The following is a 26,662-nucleotide window of genomic DNA, read 5'->3' as shown; positions in this document are numbered from 1 at the left end:
TCAGGCCATGGAGATTCACAGATCTCCCAACACAAGGGACCCAAAGAAGGCAACACCAAGACACATAGTAATTAAAATGGGAAAGATCAAGGATAAGGACAGCCTGTTAAAAGCAGCCAGAGACAGAAATACAATCACATACAAACGAAAGCCCAGCAGACTAACGTCAGACTTCTAGGCAGAAACCTTACAGGCCAGAAGGGAGTGGCATGATGTATTTAATGCCATGAAGCAGACGGGCCTGGAACCAAGATTACTTTATCCGGAAAGTTTATCATTTAAATTTGAAGGAGGGATTAAACAATTTCCAGATAAGCAAAAGCTGAGAGAATTTACCTCCCAAAACCATCTCTACAGTCTATTTTGGAGGGACTGCTGTAGATGGAAGTGTTCCTAGGGTTGAATAGCTGTCACCAGAGGTAATAAAACCGCAGTAAAGAAAGTAGAACAGCTAATTATGAAGCAAATGCAAAATTAAATTAACTATCCCCAAAGTCAATCAAGAGATAGACAAAAAGTACAGAATTTGATACCTAATATATAAAGAATGAAGTAGGAAGAAAAAGGAGGAGAAATAGAAAAGAACCTTTAGATTGTGTTTGTAACAGCGTACTAAGTGAGTTAAGTTAGACTCTTAGATAGTAAGGGAAGTAACCTGGAACCTTTGGTAACCACGAATCCAAAGCCTGAAATGGCAATAAGTACATACCTATTGATAATCACCCTAAATGTAAATGGACTGAATGCACCAATCAAAAGACAGAGTCACTGAATGGATAAAAAAACAAGACCCATCTATATGCTGCTTAAAAAAGACTCAGCTCAAACCCAAAGACATGCACAGACTAAAAGTCAAGGGATGGAAAAATATTTTTCATGTAAACAATAGGGAGAAAAAAGCAGGTGTTGCAGTACTAGTATCAGACAAAATAGACTTCAGAACAAAGAAAGTAACAGATAAAGAAGGACATTACATAATGATAAAGGACTCAGTCCAACAAGAGGATATAACCATTATAAATATATATGCACCCAACACAAGAGCACCAGCATATGTGAAACAAATACTAACAGAACTAAAGGAGGAAATAGAATGCAATGCATCCATTTTAGGAGACCTCAACACACCATTCACACCAAAGGACAGATACACCAGATAGAAAATAAGTAAGGACACAGAGGCACTGAAAAACACACAAGAACAGATGGACCTAATAGACATCTATGGGACGCTATACCCAAAAGCAACAGGATACACATTCTTCTCAAGTGCACATGGAACATTCTCCAAAATAGACCACATACTAGGCCACAAAAAGATCCTCAGTAAATTCCAAAAGATTGAAATCCTACCAACCAACTTTTCAGACCACAAAGGTATAAAACTAGAAATAAATTGTACAAAGAAAGCAAAAAGGCTCACAAACACATGGAGGCTTAACAACACGCTCCTAAATAGTTAATGGATCAATGACCAAATTAAAATGGAGATCCAGCAATATATGGAAATAAATGACAACAACAATACAAAGCCTCAACTTCTGTGGGACGCAGCGAAAGCACTATTAAGAGGAAAGTATATAGCAATCCAGACATATTTAAAGAAGAAGAACAAACCCAAATGAATAGTCTAACATCACAATTATCGAAATTGGAAAAAGAAGAACAAATGAGGCCTAAAGTCAGCAGAAGGACGGACATAATAAAGATCAGAAAAGAAATAAACAAAATTGAGAAGAATAAAATAGTAGAAAAAATCGATGAAACCAAGAGCTGGTTCTTTGAGAAAATAAACAAAATAGATAAGCCACTAGCCAGACTTATTAAGAGAAAAAGAGAATCAACACACAACAGAATCAGAAATGAGAAAGGGAACATCACGACAGACCCAACAGAAATACAAAGAATTATTAGAGACTACTATGAAAACCTATATGTTTAGAAGCTGGAAAACCTAGAAGAAATGGAGAACTTCCTAGAAAAATACAACCTTCCAAGACTGACCAAGGAAGATACACAAAATCTAAACAAACCAATTACCAGCAAAGAAATTGAAGTGGTAATCAAAAAACTACCCAAGGAAAAAAAAACCCGGGTCAGAAGGATTTACCTCGTAATTTCATCAGACATACAGAGAAGATATAATACCCATTCTCCTTAAAGTTTTCCAAAAACATAGAAGAGGAGGGAATACTCCCAAACTCATTCTATGAAGCCAACATCATCCTAATACCAAAACCAGGCCAAGACCCCACCAAAAAAGAAAATTACAGACCAATATCCCTGATGAACGTAGATGCAAAAATACTCAATAAAATATTAGTAAAACGAATTCAAAAATATATGAAAAGGATCATATACCACGACCAAGTGGGTTTCATCCCAGGGATGCAAGGATGGTACAACATTCGAAAATCCGTCAACATCATCCACCACATAAACAAAAAGAAAGATGAAAACCACATGATCATCTCCATAGATGCTGAAAAAGCATTCGACAAAATTCAACATCCATTCATGATAAAACTCTCAGCAAAATGGGTATAGAGGACAAGTACCTCAACATAATAAAGGCCATATATGACAAACCCACAGCCAACATTATACTGAACAGCGAGAAGCTGAAAGCTTTTTCTCTGAGATCGGGAACAAGACAGGGATGCCCACTCTCCCCACTGTTATTTAACGTAGTACTGGAGGTCCTAGCCATGGCAATTAGACAAAACAAAGAAATACAAGGAATCCAGATTGGTAAAGAAGAAGTTAAACTGTCACTATTTGCAGATGACATGATATTGTACACAAAAAACCCTAAAGACTCCACTCCAAAACCACTAGAACTGATATTGGAATACAGCAAAGTTGCAGTATACAAAATTAACACACAGAAATCTGCGGCTTTCCTATACACTAACAATGAACCAATAAAAAGAAAAATCAGGAAAACAATTCCATTCACAATTTCATCAAAAAGAATAAAATACCTAGTAATAAACCTAACCAAAGAAGTGAAAGACCTATACCCTGAAAACTACAAGACACTCTTAAGAGAAATTAAAGAAGTCACTAACAAATGGAAACTCATCCCATGCTCTTGACTAGGAAGAATTAATATCATCAAAACGGCCATCCTGCCCAAAGCAATATACAGATTTGATGCGATCCCTATCAGATTACCAACAACATTCTTCAATGAACTGCAACAAATGGTTCAAAAATTCATATGGAAACACCAAAGACCCTGAATAGCCAAAGCAATCCTGAGAAAGAAGAATAAAGTGGGGGGGGGGGGGGAATCTCACTCCCCAACTTCACACTCTACTACAAAGCCATAGTAATCAAGACAATTTGGTACTAGCACAAGAACAGAGCCACAGACCAGTGGAACAGATTAGAGATTCCAGACATTAACCCAAACATATATGGTCAATTAATATTCGATAAAGGAGCCTTGGACATACAATGGGGAAATGACAGTCTCTTCAACAGATGGTGCTGGCAAAACTGAACAGGTACATGTAAGAGAATGAAACTGGATCATTGTCTAACCCCATACACAAAAGTAAATTCAAAATGGATCAAAGACCTGAATGTAAGCCATGAAACCATAAAACTCTTAGAAAAAAACACAGGCAAAAATCTCTTGTACATAAACATGAGCAACTTCTTCATGAACATGTCTCCCCAGGCAAGGGAAACAAAAGCAAAAATGGACAAGTGGGACTTATCAAACTGAAAAGCTTCTGTACAGCAAAGGACACCATCAGCAGAACAAAAAGGCATCCTACAGTATGGGACAATATATTCATAAATGACAGATCCGATAAAAGGTTGACATTCAAAATATATAAAGAGCTCATGCACCTCAACAAACAAAAAGCAAATAATCCAATTAAAAAATGGGCAGAGGAGCTGAAAAGACAGTTCTGTAAAGAAGAAATTCAGGTGGCCAACAGACACATGAAAAGATGCTACACAGCACTTTTCATCAGAAAAATGCAAATTTAAACCACAATGAGATATCACCTCACACCAGTAAGGATCGCCATCATCGAAAAGACAATCAACAACAAATGTTGGCCATGTTATGGAGAAAGCGGAACCCTCCTACACTGCTGGTGGAGATGTAAATTAGTTCAACCATTGCGGAAAGCAGTATGGAGGTTCCTCAAAATGCTCAAAATAGACTTACCATTTGACCCAGGAATTCCACTTCTAGGAATTTACCCTAAGAATGCAGCACTCCAGTTTGAAAAAGATAGATGCACCCGTATATTTATCACAGCACTATTTACAATAGCTAAGAAATGGAAGCAACCTAAGTGTCCATTAGTAGATGAATGGATAAAGAAGATGTGGTACATATACACAATGGAATATTATTCAGCTGTAAGAAGAAAACAAATCCTACCATTTGCAACAACATGGATGGAGCTAGAGGGTATTATGCTCAGTGAAATAAGCCAAGCGGAGAAAGACAATAACCAAATGATTTCACTCATAAGTGGAGTATAAGAACAAAGAAAAACTGAAGGAACAAAACAGCAGCAGAATCACAGAACCCAAGAATGGACTAGCAGTTACCAAAGAGAAAGGGACTGGGCAGGAGGGGTAGGAAGGGAGGGATAAGGGCAGGGAAAAAGAAAGGGGGCATTACGATTAGCATGTATAATGTGGGGAGAGGGGCATAGGGAGGGATGTGCAACACAGAGAAGACAAGTAGTGAGTCTACAGCATCTTACTACACTGATGGACAGTGATTATAATGGGTTTTCTGGAGGGGGACTTGGTGAAGGGGGGAGTCTAGTAACCATAATGTTCTTCATGTAATTGTAGATTAATGATAATAAAATGAATTTTAAAAAAGTTAGGCAATATGCAGCTCATGTTCTAGGTAGAAAAAATTTCTATACTGGTTAATATTTATTGAATAAAATTCCTTATTCTTAAACACATTAATTAATCCAATTTTCTCAATGCCATTAAAGAATCTAACATTTGACCAAAATAACTGATCTTTAAGTTGACAGCATCAGTGGTTCCCTGGGATAAAAAATATTACAGCATTGACGTTTCATTTTTATTCATGTGAAAGCCTAGTTTCTCCTTATTTTAACATGAAATTTTAACTTTCAAACTCAGGGGGAAGTATTTTAAAGAATAAAAATAAAGGTATAAATATCAGAGTATTTTGGTCTTGATCTTTGACATTTTCTACAATAGCACAGGACAAAGGAGCTTTTAAAAGTATTTTATAACATAACATTCAAATTTGGCTGTTTATTATAAATAGGGAATAGGTAAATGGGAACCATGGATAAAGAAATTGGCAGATGCTCCTCCAATTCCTAAGGATGTGATGTTTAATGAAATCATTGTACCAACTCTGGACACGATTCGATATTCTGCACTAATGGAATTGTTGACCACCCATCAAAAGCCTTCAGTATTTGTAGGACCAACAGGAACTGGAAAAAGTGTTTATATTATTGTAAGTATTATAGAAATCTACATATTAAATGTGAATTATATTCCTAAGAATGTTATGTTTTGAACTACCTGAAATAGGAGACCTAATATTCTTTAAATACTCGAGTATTTTGATTTTAGAGCCATAGTAAATTTTTGAATAATTACCTATTTATTTTAGAAAATTTATTATAGATATGCCATTTTATATCACTAAATCATTGTCCCATTTTTTAAAGGTATTTTAATAGAAATAGCTTGTTCAGAATGAAGAATTTCTCTTGAAAAGAGTGTTTTAGGTAATTACTCTTGATATTTAATTTTCTAAAATATTTAATACTGAATGACTATTATGTATTAATAAAACTGATTTTCTTTAACAATTTCTGGAATATACGCACTGTATGTTAGTTAGGAAATTGTTAACTGCTGTGACAGATAATGCCCCAAATCTCAGGAACTTTACACAGCCTGTGTTCCCTTGAGTTTAGGGGGCCATGTTGATCAAGGACCGATTCTTGCATCTAGTTTCAGATTTCTAAAGGCAGAAAGCTGGCTGAAACTAATAGTAAGTAGCACCCCCAGCCTTTGGCAAGGCAAAAAATGTGTAAGCTTCCCCAGGGCCAAATGGACAATGTGGAGGATAAGTGGCCTTGAGCTCTCCTGGGACTCCTGTGTGGGTGAGGACTGAGGTAGGCCCATTAGTGCCCTTCTGTAGGGGACTGTATGGCACAGTGTCTCTTTGGAGCACCTAAGGGACGTGTATATCTGCTCCTCTTGGAGAGCAGGCATTTGGAAGCTGGCCAGGACAGCAGGCAATGCAGTACTGGCCCAGAGAACACCACCCTGGTGCCCAGAAAGTAGGGCCTTTGCCTCTTCCCCTAGCTCGGCCCTACCCAACCACCGGACAGGAGGGAGGTGGGGAAGCAGGTAGAAGAGAGCCAAGGAGCCGTCCATGCTCCGTCCCCCATGGCAGGTTCCCAGTCAATTCATATGACATTGCCTATTTCTAGTTCTTTATTGGTTTTATATTTTAATTTAGTCCTTTAGTCATTTGGGTGTATAGTTAAGTAATTGCCCTAGTATCACTGAGTTACTACATCTCCCACAACAGATTGAAATGACACCTTTATCATTTATCACACCTAAATGCTGTCTGTATCACGAATGGCCCAAGAGCAGGAGGGGGGAAGTATACACTGAGATTTTATGCGAAGGTGTTGATTTGGCCTGGATTTTTTAAAAAAGAGAAGAAAGCTAAGGGATTTATCCAAGATACCATCAAGAGTCAGAATGGAGATTTGACATGGTTTAAGGGCAGTAGTTAGAGAAAAAATAAAGTCTTTTGTCATTTGTCAAATTCAGCCCAGGTAATAAACTATCCAGGCAAAAAAAACATTACTTTTCACAAAATTTGGCACATATTTTGTATTTTATTTTATCATCTGCTTTTTTCTACTTAATATGTTATTAATATTTTCCTATTTCTTCATTCTACAAAATGATTTGTTGAACACACCATCTTGATTAAGATGTTTAATTGTATCTGGTTTCTGGCAAATTCCATTTTAAAAATGCAATTATATTATTTAAGCTTCCCAACTAAAAGTCAGATAACTTGGTATTTAAGTGGAAAGATAATAAGCCATATTAAAAAGAATATTGATCTGGAGAGGCAAATGGCAATCTGAAACTCTTGCCCCATCCCTGGGACCTTAAGCAACTTTCTCAGCTTCCCAGACCCAATGACCTGTGTTAAGAAGGAATGTATACTCTGTGTGGTGGTTTTGGAGATCACAGGGCCTGCCCAAATAGAGACACTTCACTGATGTAGTAATTGTTATAGCTATTTGCATTGTTATGGCACTCTAAGGTAAATGTGAGTGTTGTCAGCTATGATGCTTAGTATTTATTTTGAAATGTCAAAACATAATTCCAACAATATCTCATTTTTTAATTTATGTTATCAGAATTTTCTTTTAAGTCAACTCAATAAGGAAATTTACAAGCCTCTGCTAATCAACTTCTCAGCACAAACTACAGCAGCTCAAACTCAGAATATTATCATATCAAAGTTGGACAAAAGAAGAAAAGGAGTTTTTGGTCCTCCTTTGGGCAAGAGAATGGTAATTGTTCTCTGTTCCTGTACATGTGGCACTGGTCCTGTTCATGTGCACTGCTACAATTAGAACAAGGAAGTCAGGAATATTGGAGCTTGATATCTTATTTTTATTTTTTAATTTTGGTATCATTAATCTACAGTTACATGAGGGACATTATGTTTACTAGACTCCCCCCATCACCAAGTTCCCCCGACATACCCCATTTCAGTCACTGTCCATCAGCGTAGTAAGATGCTATAGAATCACTACTTGTCTTCCCTGTGTTATACAGCCCTCCCCGTGCCCCCACTACATTATGTCTGCTAATAGTAATGCCCCTTTTTAATTTAACCCTTATCCCTCCCTTCCCACACATCCTCCCTAGTACCTTTCCCTTTGTTAACTGTTAGTCCATTCTTGGGTTCTGTGAGTCTGCTGCTGTTTTGTTCCTTCAGTTTTTTTCTTTGTTCTTATACTCCACAGATGAGTCAAATCATTTGATACTTGTCTTTTTCCACCTGGCTTATTTCACTGAGCATAATATCCTCTAGCTCCATCCATGTTGTTGCAAATGGTAGGATTTGTTTTCTTCTTATGGCTGAATAATATTCCATTGTGTTTATGTACCACATCTTCTTTATCCATTCATCTACTGATGGACACTTAGGTTGCTTCCATTTCTTAGCTATTGTAAATAGTGCTGCGATAAACATAGGGGTGCATCTGTCTTTTTCAAACTGGAGTGCTACATTCTTAGGGTAAATTCCTAGGAGTGGAATTCCTAGGTCGAATGGTATTTCTATTTTGAGCTTTTTGAGAAACCTCCATACTGTTTTCCACAATGGTTGAACTAATTTACATTCCCACCAGCAGTGTAGGAGGGTTCCCCTTTTTCCACAACCTTGCCAACATTTGTTGTTATTTGTCTTTTGGATGGTGGCCATCCTAACTGGTGTGAGGTGATATCTCATTGTGGTTTAAATTTGCATTTCTCTGATGATTAGCGATGTGGAGCATCTTTTCATGTGTCTGTTGGCCACCTGAATTTCTTCTTTACAGAACTGTCTTTTCAGCTCCTCTGCCCATTTTTTAATTGGATTATTTGCTTTTTGTTTGTTGAGGTGCATGAGCTCTTTATATATTTTGAATGTCAACCTTTTATCGGATCTGTCATTTATGAATATATTGTCCCATACTGTAGGATGCCTTTTTGTTCTGCTGATGGTGTCCTTTGCTGTACAGAAGCTTTTCAGTTTGATAAGTCCCACTTGTCCATTTTTGCTTTTGTTTCCCTTGCCTGGGGAGACATGTTCATGAAGAAGTTGCTCATGTTTATGTACAAGAGATTTTTGCCTGTGTTTTTTTCTAAGAGTTTTATGGTTTCATGGCTTACATTCAGGTCTTTGATCCATTTTGAATTTACTTTTGTGTATGGGGTTAGACAATGATCCAGTTTCATTCTCTTACATGTACCTGTTCAGTTTTGCCAGCACCATCTGTTGAAGAGACTGTCATTTCCCCATTATATGTCCATGGCTCCTTTATCATATATTAATTGACCTCATATGTTTGGGTTAATATCTGGACTCTCTATTCTGTTCCACTGGTCTATGGGTCTGTTCTTGTGCCAGTACCAAATTGTCTTGATTACTGTGGCTCTGTAGTAGAGCTTGAAGTTGGGAAGCGAGATCCCCCTACTTTATTCTTCCTTCTCAGTATGGTTTGGCTATTTGGGGTCTTTTGTGGTTCCATATGAATTTTAGAACTATTTGTTCCAGTTTGTTGAAGAATGCTGTTAATATTTTGGTAGGAATTACATTGAATCTGTAGATTGCTTTAGTTTGATATCTTTTTGTACAGTTTTTACCATCATAAATTTGTATTAAGAAGTTTTCCTGAAAGTGTGTTCATATTAGTATGTACCTTAGACAACTTGACATTAAAAGCAAGCAGTTGCCCTTTGAATTAAAAGTGGAATATTCATCTGGGAGATTATCTACCTTCCTAATTCTCTCATTAACATTTTTGCTCATCAGAACCATTGCTGCTTGCTCTTCCCTGCCTTTAAACAACCCAGCTATCAATTGATTTATCTATGTTCCTCTGCCAAGGACACCTTTCTGAACCTCACACTCACCACTCAGAGGTTATCATCACTGTAAATCCGCACACTTTTCTCATTTATTTTAATGTATTGAAGTTGTACAATGGAAAAAAGAGAAAGTATATTGAGAAACAAAGTGTATGAGAAGATGAATAAGTCCTAGACTCTTAACCTAAAACATTTAGTAACGAGACTGTCTCCCCAATCCACAGAAGCGTGGATGTTAGGGGACATCATTCTTGATTTGAAGAGATCATCACTTCTCTACAAAATGATCTCTTTGCCTCAACATTGTTTTCACAATAGAACACTATATTAAGGTGTTAGTATTTTCTAATACCTCTTTTCCCTTTATTTTCAGGTTGTCTTTGTAGATGATGTCAATATGCCTGCTCGAGAGGTATATGGGGCTCAGCCCCCCATCGAGTTACTTAGACAGTGGCTAGATCACTGGAATTGGTATGACCTGAAAGATTGTTCTATGATTAAACTAGTGGACATTCAAATCATGTGTGCAATGGGACCTCCAGGTACATCTTCTGAGTTTGTGATTACTAAAATTGAAAATCACTCTGCCTTTATCTAAAAAGCTAGAGAAAGAAAGAAATTCAACTGAGTTTTGTTACCATGCTTTGTGTATGTTTTCTCTGCATGTAAATTGTGACCTAAGGGAGTGAGCCACAGTCGTTGAAACTGTAAAGTGGGTTCCCTTGTTTGGGGCCATTTTCCTACCAACTCTCCCAAGTCCTTTTTCTCCCACCTCCTAGGCCTTTGTTTCCTATTTCCAGTCCTTGCATTCTGAGAATGCCTCAGGTCATTTCCCTCTGTTTCATTCCTTAATGTTTCCACTATATGGAATGTCCCTGCATCAGAGATGATCTTTTCTCCACTCCAGTGAAGTCCCAGTCTAGTGAGTCTCGATTTAGACTGGCTGTTTAGAGGAAATTAAGTAGGAAATGGCCAAAAGAACTAACTCTTAAAGAGCCTTTACATTTTCCAAGAGGAATTTATAAACTCAAAGGAATCTATTTGCAGGAGAAATTCTTTATACTGGGGTATATCCAAAATGGCTTGATTCAACTACAGCTTTTCTTCCTGCTATTCAAATTTTTTTTTTTTTCTTGATAGAAGATTTCTTCAGGGACTCCATCCAATATTTGCTTAACCCCTTGACCTTATCTGACCCTTAAGGCAGAGTTCACACTGAGTCAGTAATTGCTCTCAGCACACGTCCTGGGCCACTTCAGTTCTACTTTGCCTCTACCCCACCACACAAGCCAGTCATTTGTGTTCTATGCCCACTTTTCCCTGCCTCCTCAGAGAGTGGGCAGAGGAGTAGGCTGAATCCCTGGGGTATCTTTTCCTCTTGGACCCCATTTCTAAAAGTACTGGGAGGAATGTTTGAAGACAGAACTGAGAGATAGGATCTCTCACCTTTCCTTCTGCAACCCTCTCACCATCTCATTAAACTTGCCCAGGTATATCAGTGTTCATTATATGTTTCTAACTACATAGCTATACATAGCTGTTTTGATCTATAGACTACTAGTTTCATGCTTTCACACATTAGTCATATTTTCAGAATCAGCACTGTATAATTCAGTGATAAAAACAAAATACAGATTTACCTAGTTTTAAACAAACATAAAACATGGATTTCACTTATATGTGGAATCTAAAGCAAAACAAACAAAAATGAAAAAGGTCCATAAATATTGAAAACAGACTAATGGTAATCACAGGGAAGGTTTTGGGTGGTGGGGTGGTGAGATAGGTGAAGGGAACAAAAAGGTACAAACTTCAAATTATATAATAAATTTGTTAGAGGAATGGAAGTACAACATAGAAAATATTACCAATAATATTGTAATATCTTGGTATGGTAACTGTACACTAGGGTGAGCATTTAGTAATGTATATAATTATCATATCTGTGGAACATTTGAAAACAATGAAATTTTATATATCAACCATATCCCAATAAAATGTTTAATAAGTGAACCTATATATTTTTATGCAAATATTAGAGATATTTGCACTTTTAAAATCACTTCTTTACAAAAGATTTCATGATAAAACACCTTTGTAAAGCAAATGAAATTTGTCTATATATTTTTAAATTATAATATCAATTTTGTAAAATGATGTGTTACCTTCCAATTCAGATTCAACACTTAATATTTGAAAATGTGATCATTATTTTATTAACGTGAGTTAATCCCCAAATTTTGAAAAATGCGAGCAGCCAGTGAAGTGGCCACATAAACCAAATAGACTAGTCTTAGGGAAATTCATTTCAAGATGTGGGGGAAAATTAGGCCATATGCCAAGATTATGCTGAATTTCAGCCATATGGGAAGGACCCTGAAGTTTGATCAGTCAGGCTCACCAGGGTTTCTTCCTTTCTTTCTTTCTAAAGAAAGAAATATTGTATATTATATTAATATATATAATTAAACTATTGTATATTATATTAATATTGCATAATATTGTATCTTAATATTGTAATGAGGACATGTAGCATTTACTGCTTTGGGCTATGAGTCATGGAGAAGGTGGCCACTGGCTTTCTCTGTCTGGTCTGTTTCCTTTAGTAAATAGACCTGACCCAAGATTATGTCTAATTAGTTGAACTCAATTAGATAATTCAACTTGGAAAACAACACCTTGAGTTTGAGGGGAAAACTGTTTTGAAGTCAGGGTTACCCAAGTATTTGATTACTCTTAACTTCTCTGCGTGCTGTGAACTTGTCCATTTTTCAAGTTGTTTTATGGTGCAAAATATTGGGGAAAATAGTATACACTAGTAACATTGTTAAGAGTTATTCTTTTTTAATATTTAGGTGGTGGTCGAAATCCAATAACTCCTCGATACATGCGACATTTCAATATTATAACAATTAATGAGTTTAGTGATAAATCCATGTTTACAATCTTCTCTAGAATCTTAACCTGGCATTTAAAAATCTGGTAAGTAAAGTATGGCATTTAAAAATCTGTTTGTTTCTTCATTAAGGGGTATAAAATCTTTTGGAAGCATATACATGAGCAGTGCTTCTCAAACTTTTTCATGAAAGCCTCCCTAGACAAGGAAAAAGATAACAGGTAACCTTGCTCCTCTCTGCAGCTCCCACCTCCAGTGATGGGAAGTTAACACAAAGGGGCCAGCGTATCTTTCTCTTTTTCCTTTTTTTTTATTTGAAGTTTTGAATGTTAGCCCAAAAAACTATGCAATGTTTGCATTCTGTTGTTTAATACGTCCATGATGGGATTATCAGTATTTTGAATTTTCACCACAAGTAGTGCAGTTAATGCTGGGCAGATATGCCAGGTGTATCCTTTGACCTTGATATCCTGCACTAGGACTCTTGAGTTCCTTAGGGGTGTCCATGTCCAGGTTTGAGTGTGGCATTGGAGCGTGTACTCGGGGGAAATGTTTCTCCCTAGCTCTGGGCACTCAGTGCTTCTCCACAAGATTTGCAGAAGTCAGGGCACCAAGGGAACCAGGGCAGTGCAAGTCTTGGCTTCCTAGTGTCCATCCTCAGGAAATTGTCATTCCTTCCCTGTCCATTGAGGACAGAAAAGGACAGCTGGCTTCTTGCTGAGCCACGTTAAAGACAGCAGGTTTTTCCAAATGGATACTCTTCCACCATGTGCTTTCTACCCGAATCATGCTCTTGGCCCATTTTTTTGAGGCAGTCTTTATTTCACTTTCTCTTTTTTCTTTTTTTCACTCTCCTTTTTCTTTTTCTTGTTAACTTACTTTTTCTGAATTTGCATTCTCTTCCTTCCCATTCTGAAAACAGCCATCTTACAAATGCTCTTCAGAGATTCTCTCTACATGCAATTGAGAATGGGAGAGAAAGAGGCCAGGACACATTTGTCTAGTGGGTGCTGGACTTAGATGACATAATCTGGGTTGCTTGGCTGGCTCACTTACTTAAAGTTTTAAGTCCGTTAATTGGTTCTGCTCACTCATGGAGTTCCTTTGAACATAAAATAAAATAATGAATGCAAAATAGCTTTAAAAGAAGTAAAAATTCTATTTATAGCAAGAAATGGTAATTTTGAAAACTAAATTGATCTAATCAATTTAGAATAAAAATTTTATGCTAGTTGTGCTAAATGTCACTTAGGTATTATAATTCTGTATTTGCTAACATTTTTCTTTCCTTTTATTTAAAAAATTTTTTTAAGTTATAAATTTCCAGATGACTTTCTAGATCTGACCACACAGATCGTTAATGGTACAATGACTTTGTATAAAGAAGCAATGAAGAATCTCTTGCCTACTCCAGCTAAATCACACTACTTGTTCAACCTCCGTGATTTATCTCGGGTCATTCAGGGTGTGTGTTTGTCAAGACCTGAAACAGCAGAAACCAAAGAAGCAATTAAACGTCTTTGGGTTCATGAGGTAAATTTCTGTGTTACTGAAATATGATTATGCAAGAAACAAAGATTTTTACCATCCCAGCAACTGAGAAATTCAGTTTTCATTGATGAAATGCATTCAGCTATTTGGCAATATGAAGGCCAATGGTCCAGATAATTTTTTTAAGTATTTAACACTAATAAATTTTATGATGTTTAAAATCCTTTATCTCTTATTTTTAGGAATGTCTGCTGATTTATAGGATACTTTGAAGTACGTATCACTTTAGGTCAGTCTCTGTTAAGTGACTTAATCCTCTTAGTTTGGCTTCAAATACTTTTGAGATGAACACTTTTTAAGGAGCTACTTTCATAAGAAGTGACTATTTATTTACATTACTTACCTGTATTACTAGGTGCCAAAAGATCTTCAAAGCAAACCAAGTTTGAAAGCATAGAAACTGCATAAAAATATATGTTAAGTTCTCTTCGGAAGCTGTATGTGCAAGTTGAAGTTTTCTTGTAAAACTTTATAGGAGGGAGAGAATACAGAAAATAAAGCATCAAAAATAATAGTTCAATATTTTAAAAATAGGCAAAGAATATGGGAAAGTGGGAGGAAAAATGTTCTTCCATTTTTAATATGCAAGTAATACAGTTCTTTTGATTTTAATACTGTAGTTATGTAGGAAATGAGAATGTGCTGCTGTTAAAACTATGTGCCACAAAGACCTAAGTTTCAAAAGGGCTTTTAAAAATTCTGTTTCTTTGGGCTTTTAGACCTATAATTTGAACTCCTAAATCTTTATGCATTCAAATATATGTCCAACTAAATGTCCACTCCATCTGGAAATTTTGGTCCCAGCAAAGTCTCTAAATCTAATTCTTTGGAAAGTATGATCTGAAGATTCTTATTCTCCACTGTAGGCCATTTAGTTGCTTGAGTGGAGTCCCTATTCTTGGACATGGACACAGGCTCTAAGTTGGGTAGACCACATGGGTAACAGAAATATGCTGAAAGCTGGAGAGGGGGAGAGGCAAGAGGGGAGGAATGCAATGACATCACTGGAGGAGCCTTTTCATTGCATTGCCTAAGGCAGCCTTCTGTTAAGGGCCCAGTCTTACCCTAGAAGCATCTAGCGTCCTCCACCTCAGGAACTTTGCCCTGGATATTCCTTCTGCCTGGAATACTCTTCCTCCCCATTATCCACAAGTCTTGCCCACTTAGCTCCTTAAGATCTCTGGTCAAATACCCCCTCACCATAGAGCTCTCTGTGGACCATCTCTACCCCTATAACTCTTGATCCTTTATCTTGCTTCATTCTTCGTAACACTGAAGGTCACATGACACAGTATAAATTTTTGCTTACTTACCGTCTCTACTATAATAGAAGTTTTATGAGGGCAACACTCAATAAATATTGTTGAATAAGTGCATAAAGTGAGGAAGCAAAGCAGCCTTTCTATAATATAACATGCTATGTCACTTGGGATGGTATACATAGATAGATAGATGATAGATAGATAGATAGATAGATAGATAGATAGATATAGATAGACCAACCGATCAATACTATACTGTCTTGACTGTCAAGTTATTGAGTTTTGACAATGGTTGTTAAGCTTTTGATCATTTAGTGAAGTGCATAATATAAATTTTTGTGACTGTTTCATATTCGTACACCATAATGAATTTATGTCCTCACCTCAAAACCCTGCAGTAGCACCTTACTTTACTGGGAAGAATTCAGAATAAAAGTTCAGGGGGCCCAAAAGACATCATATGTGTATACCTCTTCCCTAGTTCCCCCCAGGCTGCCTTCTGCTCTCACCCTCATCAGTCCTTCAACACAGGCTTCCTGGCTGTTTTCTCTGCCTGGAATGTTCCTCCCCTAGATACTGGTCCTCTGGCCTTGCTTCCTTCTGCTTTTGATCAAATCTCTCATCAATGAGGCCCACACTGGTCACCCTATTGAAGCTATAACTCACAATCCACTAGCAGTTCCAGCCTTTCTTGACTTGCTCAGTTTTCTTCTTTCCAAAGTATTTCCACAGCATTTATCAACTTCATGCCATTTAACTTTATTGTCCATCTCCCTCATATAACATGCAAGCTCCATGCGAATAGAGATTTTTTTTTTTCCCTCACTGAGTTATCCACAGGGCTGAGAACAGTGCTAGGCACATTGTTTTCAATGGTTCTAAAAAGTATGAAGTGATTATACTCAACAGTATAATTTGTGCTATATGTTCACTCAAAATTTCCTTAGGCTCTAATATATATTAGATGCTAGGCATCTTTTTGTTTTCCAGATACTTTTACCAAGCTAGAAGAGGCAATATAATTTCACTAAATGTTTTCAAGGTGTGAAAGTGGCTTACTATCTCACATTCTCTTTGGCTTCTCCAGGGCTCTTGCACGTTAGTGTGCATAACATTTGGTTTGCTTGCTAAATATAGATATTCTGCACAAGCAACCCAAGAAAAATACAGATAATAACAATTGTTGAAGAAGATGGTGGAGGAATTACAACATTCATATATTGCTTGTGGGACGTAATATGGAATAGCCACTTTGGAAAACAATTTAGCAATTCCTCAAAATGTTAAACATAGTTACCATTGGATCCTGCAATTCCTCGCTATATACCCCAGAAAACTGAAAACATATGTCCATACAAACACATCATATGAATGTATTAGCAGAATTATTCATAATAGTCAAAAAGTGCAAACATTCAAATACAAAATAAGTGTACTAGAAATTACCTCCTTTGCAATGATTTAGAATTATAATAGAAAATTTTACATGTCAGCTTTTAAAAGTGTAAGGAATGGCAGTAGAATAATAGTCTTCTATTGGGGATGGAGGAGAGTGGGTATCAACAGAAGTGAAAATGGGGGAACCTAAGGTGCTGGGAATGTTCCGTATCTTGATCTTGGTTACATGGGTGTATAAATGTGTGAAAATTCTTGGAGCTGTACACTTAAGATTTTTTTACTTTATGTAAGGAAACAAAAAAAGGAAAAACATGAAAGGATATATCAGGTACCATTCTCTAAGTTTTTAAGTCAACAGGTACAGAGTGGGGCCCTGGAGTCTACCTTTTAGCAAGTAGCACAGATAATTCCATGCAGGTATCTTGACAATATTGAAAAACACTTGTCTTAGGTTCTTGCCAGCTAGATAACAACGTACTTGATTCATGCATAGGCCCTGATGCCTGGTATATGAGGTTGGCTCAGTCTAATTCCCTTCTCCCACAGGAAAATTGTACAAGGTCTTCAGTACATCAGTTCAAGGACATGACTATTGACATATGTTGGAAAACTAGATTATCCTATAGAGAAATAGCTTTTGAACTGGCTGGAGTAGAGGGGAGACTTCAATCATACCATTTGCCTGTGCAGCCAGCAGTGCTAAAAAGGGGATAACACTGTTATGTCATCAGCTTGACAACAGTGAAAACACTGAAATCATTACGCTCAAACACCATTAGGCTGATTCTAAGAGAGTTTATAGTAATTGTATTTCTGAATTCTGGGTGTTTTCACATATGTTTTCATTTTATTTTTTGCCACACATCTGTGAGATTTGCAAGGCAGGCATTACTACTACTATTTTGTAGGTGAATAAGCTGATGCAGAAAGGTTTATGTCATTTCCCTAGAATGTCAGAAGTTTTGCTGACAAAAATATGCACTGCTTATATCATATGTGTATTATTCTTCTAGTGCTGCCATAACAAAATAACACAGACTGAGTGGCCTAAGCAACATGTATTTATTTTCTCATTGTTCTGGCAGGAGTCTGAGATCAACATTCCAGCAGTACGGTTCTAGTGAGGTTCTCTGGGTCTCCCTTCCAGAAGGCCGCCTTCTCACCGTGTCCTCACAGTGCAAAACAAACATGCCTATCACCTAAGACATCCCCTCCATTTCTAGAAAATGAGCTTTTTATTAAAATATATATATATATATATTGATTTGACAATGATTTTCAAAATGTTATCTGGCTTGAAAAAAGGAAAGATCATAGCAAGGGAGTTGGAAAACCCTAGATTCCAGTTCCCAGATCTAGCTGGGTGACCAGTCAAGGAAGTCACTTACCTCAGCCCTTTTTTAAAATTTTCTAGTCCTCCATACTCTTTTCATCTCTATAATACACTTTAGTCCCCCCAAAGCTCCTTTATTATTGATAAGTAAAATAACTGCATATCATTTCAAATATATATGATCAAAATTAATATTTAAAATAAACTACTATGAGGCAGTCTTGATTGTTTAGGTATGGTTTTAATAAAACCCACAGAAATTTCCTGAGAGTACTTTTTATATTGAAATTAGCACAGAAATAAAACTAAAAAAATTGAAGGATCCATTCCTGAAGCTGCCTTTTAATTATTATGCAGGTCCTTAGGGTGTATTATGATCGCCTTCTAGATAATGCGGACAGAAGTTGGCTTATCAAGTACATTCAAGAAATTTTGAGACAATACATGGAAGAAGATTTTCATGAGCTTTTTCAAGGTTTGGATTTTGATAATGATGGAGTGGTGGAAGAAGATGACTTACGCAGCCTAATGTTCTGTGATTTCCATGATCCCAAAAGGGAGGATACCAACTACAGAGAAGTCGCAAGTGTAGATAATCTTCGGCTGATAGTAGAAGCTCATTTAGAAGAATACAATAATATGAGCAAAAAAACCATGAACCTTGTCTTATTTCGATTTGCCATAGAACACATTAGCAGAATTTCCAGGATCCTGAAGCAGCCTCGCAGCCATGCTCTTCTGGTTGGTGTTGGAGGGAGTGGAAGGCAGTCTGTCACCAGATTAGCTGCCCACATGGCTGATTATGCAGTTTTCCAGGTTGAAATCTCCAAAGGCTATGGCACCTCTGAGTGGCATGAAGATCTAAAGGTTATCTTAAGGAAGTGTGCTGAGGGTGATGTGCAGGGTGTCTTCCTGTTTACAGATACTCAGATTAAAAGGGAGTCATTTCTGGAAGATGTGAACAATCTGCTAAATGCTGGGGAGATCCCAAATCTCTTTGCATTAGATGAGAAGCAGGAGATATGCGATAAGATGCGTCAGTTAGATCGCCAACGGGATAAAACCAAACAAACAGATGGAAGCCCCATAGCTCTTTTCAACATGTTTATTGATTGCTGCCGCAACCAACTGCATGTTGTCCTCGCCATGAGTCCCATTGGAGATACATTTCGGATTCGTCTTAGAAAGTTCCCTGCTCTTGTCAACTGCTGTACCATTGACTGGTTTCAGGTATTGACATGTAAATTTTAGATAGACTTCTAGAAATGTTGAATCTTCATCATCATCATGACTTATTTTATAGACTTCCCCCAAAATGTAGTTTAGTAGAATTTTCTGATCAACAGTAGTGTATTTTATGAAATGATAATTGAAGGAATCATCATACTAGAAAAGCATTTTAGACTAATGTATACAGTCATTAACCTTAATGAATTATAGAAAGTTTTAGTGTAAATTTTAATATCAGTCAGGGTTCTGACAGGAAACAGAGCACACTGGAAGGCTTTACTACGGAACGTTGAATGAAAGGAATGTTAATGGAGGTGTAGATAGGATTAAAGAACTGAGAAGGGATGGTGGAACTATCAGTAAGTGGTAGAACATAGCAGGAAGTTGTTACTACAGCTGGATATAAAAAGGCATAAGGAGGAAAGAGTGTTACTGTACTTTGGAGCTGTGGAAGTAGGACTCCCTGAGAGGAACAGGAACCCAGGACCTAGAACTCATCTCCTGCTAGAAAGAAACGGAGGGTATAAAAATCCTTACCTTTCTCTTTTCTCACCCTCCAATCTCTTTCCATTAGCCAAAGTGATGTTTTGTAGTAAACTTTAGCATCAGGAAGCACAGAACAGGGTGTGAGGTAGGAAATCTGTGGACTGTGGCAGAGATCCTATAAGTGAGATCTAACACAAAAGCATTTTGATCTTGGAAAATTCATATAGTCCTCCTGTTCCTCCATTTCCTGTTAAAATCAAGCATTCCATGCAAGTCGTACTTATTGAACCCTTTGTAACAAGTGTTATTCTGAAAGCTGGAAATGAAGAAGAAAATGAAATAGGCAAGGCTTCTCCTTTCTTTGACTTTCCTTTATACAAACAAATTAGCAAAAATAAATCTATCATGTACAGCAGCACATAGTGAATAAAAGGTTTTCTGAATAGGTAGCCTTTAAGAGGAAACACAAAAGACAAAAAGTGCCAGTACTGAGAGAATCTGGGCAGAGAGAATAAACTGGGGAAGGTAAGTGGCCAAATACAAAGAATGAGTGGGTAAAAGAAAATCAGTGATGAGAGCAGAGTAACTGAGGGGAAATAGAGTTGAGGTCAGAAAGGTGGGAAGGGCCAGACCTGGTAGATATTTACAAGCTGCTTTGGGATTTTATTTTAAATATACTGGGAAGTCTTCATAGGATTGTAAATTGGGGAGTGTGACATGAGCTGACTTACATTTTGAAAAGATCGTTGTGGCATCTGTACAGAGCACACAAACTATTAAAATATTCCACAAAGATAATAGGGAGTTGGATTGAGATGGTTGTTGTAGAAACAGAGGATATTTCTATAAAATAAAGGGAGAGGATTTGGAAACTCTTCTAGGGCTGGTGCCCATAGTACTTGCTTGTGGGGATGTAGGTTGAGGAAGAGAGGAGCCAGTGAAGATTCCTGTGTTTGATGTAAGCAAGTGGGTAGATGATAGTGATGTTTACTAAGTCGGGGAAGACTGCAACTATTTTGAGGGTAATAAGAACAACATTTTGGACTTGGTAAGTTTAAGATGACTATAAGAGAAATCAAAGAGGTAGTTGTTCATATAATTCTGGAGTTTAGGGAAAAGATAGTAATGTTTACTTCAGAGAACTATTGGAAGAATTAAATGAGGAAATACCAGTGAATGCACACAGAAATGAACATTCTGTAAGTTTAGTTCCTTTCCTCTTCCTTGTCCCTGCAGTGCTCATGAACAATTTCTCTAGCCCTTGAACAAACCATGAAGATTTATTATTATGTGTACTAGCTGCTCTTGCTCTAAGCAAGAGAGTACCCGATGGGGGGGAGCTCCTCATGAAAGTGTGTCCCACCCCATCCATTTCCCTCCATTTCTAACATCCATAAACTGTAAAAGACTGCAATAGTAATTTTTACTGATAACTTTGATCAAGTGCTAAAGCATTTATCTTAAATTTAGTCATGGCCTGAAGATGCACTGCAGGCAGTCGCCTCACGTTTCTTGGAAGAAATTGAAATGTCAGAGGACATACGAGAAGGCTGTATTGACATGTGTAAGAGCTTCCACACTTCTACTGTAGATTTATCAACATCCTTCTATGTTGAACTTCAGAGATACAATTATGTGACGCCTACCTCTTATCTTGAATTAATCTCTACCTTCAAAGTGTTGTTGGAAAAGAAAAGAAGGTAAAGATGAAATTTCATATTTCAAAGTAGGCTATGGGGGCTTAAAAATATTTGTGTGTGCATGACATGGATATGATAAAATAGATATTTATTTCATACATATACATATCTGTGGGTTTTGTAAATGTTTAAATGATTCACTCCACAGTCGTCTGTCTTTAGGGTAGGGAGCCGGTCTTATTCTTCTGTACAGATGTATTGCATAGCACACTGTGAATGAATAATCATGTTTTTTGAAGGAATGAAAGTGTGCCACTCAGATCTGTGGTAAAGCCCCAGGACACTTTGACAATGATATTGAGTAAATATCACCTAAGAGTAGTTTTTGTTTGATAAGTAATTAGATAATAGATTAAATTTCCTCTTTTGGTAGCAAACAGCTGAAACCCAGAGACAGCCACTCAATATACCTCGTCAGCTTTCCTTCTTTAAATCAACTCCCATTTGATAACATCAACATACACTTCAGCAAGACCATGTACTATAGAATGTGTCAATGTGAATTTTGAGGCTGACTTTTACATGGAGAAAAGTTTACTCAAATTTTTCTTTGGTTCTAAAAATTAATATATTATGAAATGTAAAAGAACATTAAGCTAGAAAGTTAGAAAGTTAGAAATTTTAGTGATCACCTTTAAGAGGGTCTTCAACTAATGTTTGGTCACACTCAAAAAGTTAAATAAATTTTTTCATTGCCCTTGTAATTTTTAATAGTTTTTATTTCCCTTTGGTGTCTGATTTAACAAATCAAACTTTCCTAGGTACTTACATAATTTATAAAATCTAGTAAGTTAAATTTATATAACTAAAAATTAATATAGTGAGTCTTAAGTTCTTTTAAATGTTTGAATATTCTTTATAAACTTAATGAGATTTTTTACTTAAAAACACAAACCTATTGCTCAGTAACAATTTATACTGGACTACAAGGCTGATCTATTAATCTAGCAGGACAAATTCTTTTAAATATTAAAAATAATACTTAAAACACTCTAGATTCCTTGACACAAATTTTAATACTGTTTAGTTTTTGCATATTAACTATAGTTATTTCTATATCTTCCTGTGGCTAACCCACTATCTCAGGTGTTTTGAAGCGCCTTTTCTCTTATTGTCCAGAATGCTACCCAGCTACTGGTAGCACCCTCCTCATCTGTACTTATAGTGAGTATTGTAATGCCTTCTGTGTAGGTGTATTTCCTACTCACCATGGTCTATACCGTTGAATCATACCATTAGTATTTTTCCCATCTATCTAGTGAAACCTGCAATTCTTACCCCAGTCTATTACATGGCTTGGCTGAATTTTATCATGTCTTTGGCTGTCAAAATAATTATCTTCCATGAAGATCTTATGATCTTTAACTTAATGAAATCTTGCACTTTATTTCCCTCATATTTTCCCATCCAGGAGGATCAAAAATTTGGAAATCATTTAAGTTTCTGTTTGCATACTCACAATGTTTAAGGCCATTCTAACTGAAAGAACGATTATGAAAATAAGATATAAACTTATAGGAAGGTTGCAAAAATCATTTTCTGGGCATTTTTAGGTATTCTTATTTGCCTTTACAATTTTCCTCTTTTAAAAAAAAAATTCTGCTTTACTTCAACTAGAATTCTCGTCCTGTGGTTACTCTTCCCTTAATAGCAAAAGCCTTCAGATCATTTTATAGCCAGGCAGTACTAAACCTAGAAGTGAATGATCAGGTCACCTTCCAGGAAACCAGTATTTTAACTGGCAAAGGGTCATGTGGGAGGAACCACAATACTGGAACTGCTTCATGCTGGCAGGAGTGAGACCTTTCTTGTGCTTGCTCTGAAAGATTTCAACTGAAACCCAATTCACAGATAATGTTGTGTATCCAGTCCCTTCACTTCCCATTCCTGTCAGCTAGTTTGCTAGAGGGAATCAACATGACAAAATGTGGCAAGTCCTCACTTCTAAATGGTCCTTTTCCCCTGTGACAGTATCTTCGGTGTTCTCCTGGTTACCTGTTCCAGCTCAAGCCAGTTAAGCACTCAGCTGAAGAGTGTGCTTTTGCCTTTAGACAAGTACACTGCCTCATTACCTACCCTATCTACTTTCTGAAGGAGAGGTTCTAAAATGTGTCACTTCAAACATTATGGTATATCAAATATTTAAAGTGAAGCAAATTATAAAGTAGAAGAGTTTTCTCTACATAAAATGTATAATTATCTATAGAACATATATGAATACAGATAAAAAGCTAAAGTACATTAAAATATTATATCCCTAATCAGTTATTATTACCTTGTAATCATTTTGCACAAAAAGTATGCTGACCTTCACTGTCTATTTTTATATCACTTTTGTCTTAATAAAAATTTCTATTTCAAGATATTGAATACATCTTAAAATCGTTTGCCGCCTTTAGCAACATTCAAAATAATATATTTTCAACACTGAAGTCTATTAAAAAGAAGTGATTATTAAAAGGCGGTAAGGAATAATATGGTTGTTGGAATAAACTTCCCAAAGTGACTAATTGTAGAGGTATACCATTCATTTTAATACATGAGGCTCCTTGCCTTATACTTAGTGTATAATAAATACAACAACTTCTGAATTTCTGTTATATGCCCAGATGTTGTGCAAAGTACTGGAAATGCAAATGTGAACCAGACATACTATCTGCTCTTTTTTTTAATTAAGGTATTATTGATATACACTCTTATGAAGGTTTCACATGAAAAATAATGTGGTTACTACAATCACCCATGTTATTGTGTCCACTATCTGCTCTTAAATGTACACAATACAATGTTCTGAAGTTCTTTTTTTTTTTTCACAAATTGTTACTATATGCAAAAATCTTTCAGGTTACTCCTTTGGTTATACCTGGAAAAAAGCCTGAAAAGCTCCAGAACACTTAAATTTTTTCCTTGAAATAAGATACCGAACCTGACAAGTAACCTTGTTCTAACTGTTGCTTTCAGTGAGGTAATGAAAATGAAGAAGAGGTATGAGGTGGGCTTGGATAAACTGGATTCTGCTGCGTCTCAAGTGGCCACAATGCAACTCGAGTTGGAAGCTCTACATCCGCAGTTAAAAGTTGCTAGCAAAGAGGTTGATGAAATGATGGTAATCATTGAGAGGGAGTCTGTAGAAGTTGCCAAGACCGAAAAGATAGTAAAAGCTGATGAAACTGTAGCGAATGAACAAGCTATGGCTTCTAAAGCCATCAAAGACGAATGTGACACTGACCTGGCAGGGGCCCTACCTATATTAGAGTCAGCCCTTTCTGCCCTCGATACTCTCACTGCACAGGTAAGAGCACTGCCACAACTTGCTGGGAAGCATGTCATTGTAGCTCACGAAAGGACTTACCGTTGTGTGCTATAACCTAGCCTGTGTTTCCAAATTAGTCTCTATATTTAAAGCAACTGAAATAATTTTCAAGTTGGCAAAAGGATTCCATAATTCACCTGAAAAAAAGAAATGCTTGTGCATTACTGAGATAATTTTGGAAAAGAGGAAAACTGACAAATGTTATAACCTATCATAAAGCAACTCTTATTTCTGTAACCTTTTCCTAACAACCTTGTGCTACAGTAATGTACAGAAGAACAAGACCCAAGTATATATTTTGATTCTAAGGTGCATCTTTTTAATACTTACACACTTTTGTGACTGGGATGTGCCTTAGGGTAGATGTGATCATATGAAATGTTTGTTAGTGGGTTTTTTAAGCCATACATAAGATAATTATACAACTTACAATGTTATATTTTATAATAGCATATTTTAGATTTGATGAAATGTGATATTAGAAATTCAGATGTGAAAGGGGAACACTTCAAGAAAGATAAGGGTGAATTTTTTAAAATGAATAGTGTTAGGATTCTTGGCCAAACTTTTAGGATGGGGTAGGAGAGTGTTAGATCCTTTCTTCACACTCTCCTCAAAATAGATTTCACAGTGATTGAAATTTAAATATAGTTGTAGATCATGTTTATAATCTTGGAAAAGACTAAGATTTCTTAGGTTTGAGAGAAATCAGAAAAAAGCTAAGCAATATTATTTGTAATATGTATGCTCTGGATACTCTTTTTTTTTCATAATCAATAACTTTTCTAAGTTATAAATTTTAGTAACTAAAAACCAACACATTTTATTTGATATAAACACCATGGACAAAAGTCTAGAGCACTGGGGGAAAATAATTGAATTACATGGCAAACAAAAGAAGAATATACCTCTATGTAAAAAGCTCTTACAAATCAAGAAAAAAGGTAGTTGTAAGATAAGATAGTAAATAATTTAAAGAAGTAATTTACAGGAGAAGAAATACAAATAGTCAATAAGTATGTGAAAATATATTCTGCCTCACTTGTATTTAAGGAAATACAGATTAAAATAAGATTTATCTTGCCTATCAGAATGCCTATCAGTGTTGTTAAGGGTGTATGTAGTAAAACAGGTACCTTTATATACTTTCTGGAAAACAATTTGTCAATACGTGTCAAAGCCTTAAAAATATAAGACATAAATTCCTTGATTCAACATGGCAATTATAATAGTAAAAAATAGAGAAAAAGCATAGATAGGGTATAAGAATTATGTTTATATGTCAGAAGATTGTCAGCTATTAAAAATGATACAGATATTTACTAGCATGAAAGAATGTTCACTATATATTATTGAAATAGAATAGGTTTTAAGACATCATGTATGGTATGTACACTATGATTCCACTGGTTGAAATATAGCACATACACTGGTTTGTAGCATATACACATAGAAAAAGATATAGAAGAATATCAATGAAATTGATCACAGTAGTTAACTACATATTATGGGATTACAGGAAACCTTCATATGTATAACTTATTTGTATTTTTCTAGTGTTTGCATCTATTTCTTTTATAGTTTTGTTTGTTTGTTGCTTTAGACCTAAGTGGAGCAAGAACAGGGCCCATTGCTGAAATCCAGGTGAATAATGATGGTGCCATAGTATTTTAAAAAGATGTCCTTACTATATGTTAGCCACTTAATTTTTTTTTTACAAATGTTCTTTGTAATTTCTTTTTTAATTGAGGTATAGTTGAAAAATAAAATATTATATTAGTTTCAGGTATACAATATAGTGACTCAGCAATTATAATGCATTACAAAATA

General features: G+C 36.2%; 1 protein-coding gene across 5 annotated transcripts in view; it reads left to right on the top strand.

Annotated features, from left to right (window-relative positions):
* DNAH7 (dynein axonemal heavy chain 7) overlaps positions 1-26,662 on the top strand; it is a 224,646-nt gene that overhangs the window by 107,872 nt on the left and 90,112 nt on the right. For all 5 annotated transcript variants that reach the window (XM_057503726.1, XM_036927893.2, XM_036927891.2 and 2 more), the window contains 8 exons: positions 5,294-5,491; positions 7,440-7,595; positions 10,037-10,205; positions 12,519-12,645; positions 13,873-14,092; positions 18,461-19,333; positions 21,290-21,519; positions 24,481-24,811. In XM_057503726.1, coding sequence (XP_057359709.1) covers positions 5,294-5,491; positions 7,440-7,595; positions 10,037-10,205; positions 12,519-12,645; positions 13,873-14,092; positions 18,461-19,333; positions 21,290-21,519; positions 24,481-24,811 — 2,304 coding nt within the window. The remainder of the gene's footprint in view (positions 1-5,293; positions 5,492-7,439; positions 7,596-10,036; positions 10,206-12,518; positions 12,646-13,872; positions 14,093-18,460; positions 19,334-21,289; positions 21,520-24,480; positions 24,812-26,662) is intronic.

The sequence above is a fragment of the Manis pentadactyla genome, chromosome 6 (assembly GCF_030020395.1).
Source record: "Manis pentadactyla isolate mManPen7 chromosome 6, mManPen7.hap1, whole genome shotgun sequence".
NCBI classification, from domain to species: domain Eukaryota; kingdom Metazoa; phylum Chordata; class Mammalia; order Pholidota; family Manidae; genus Manis; species Manis pentadactyla.
Note: the sequence above shows the minus strand (reverse complement) of the source record. Positions and strands in the feature narration are given on the sequence as shown.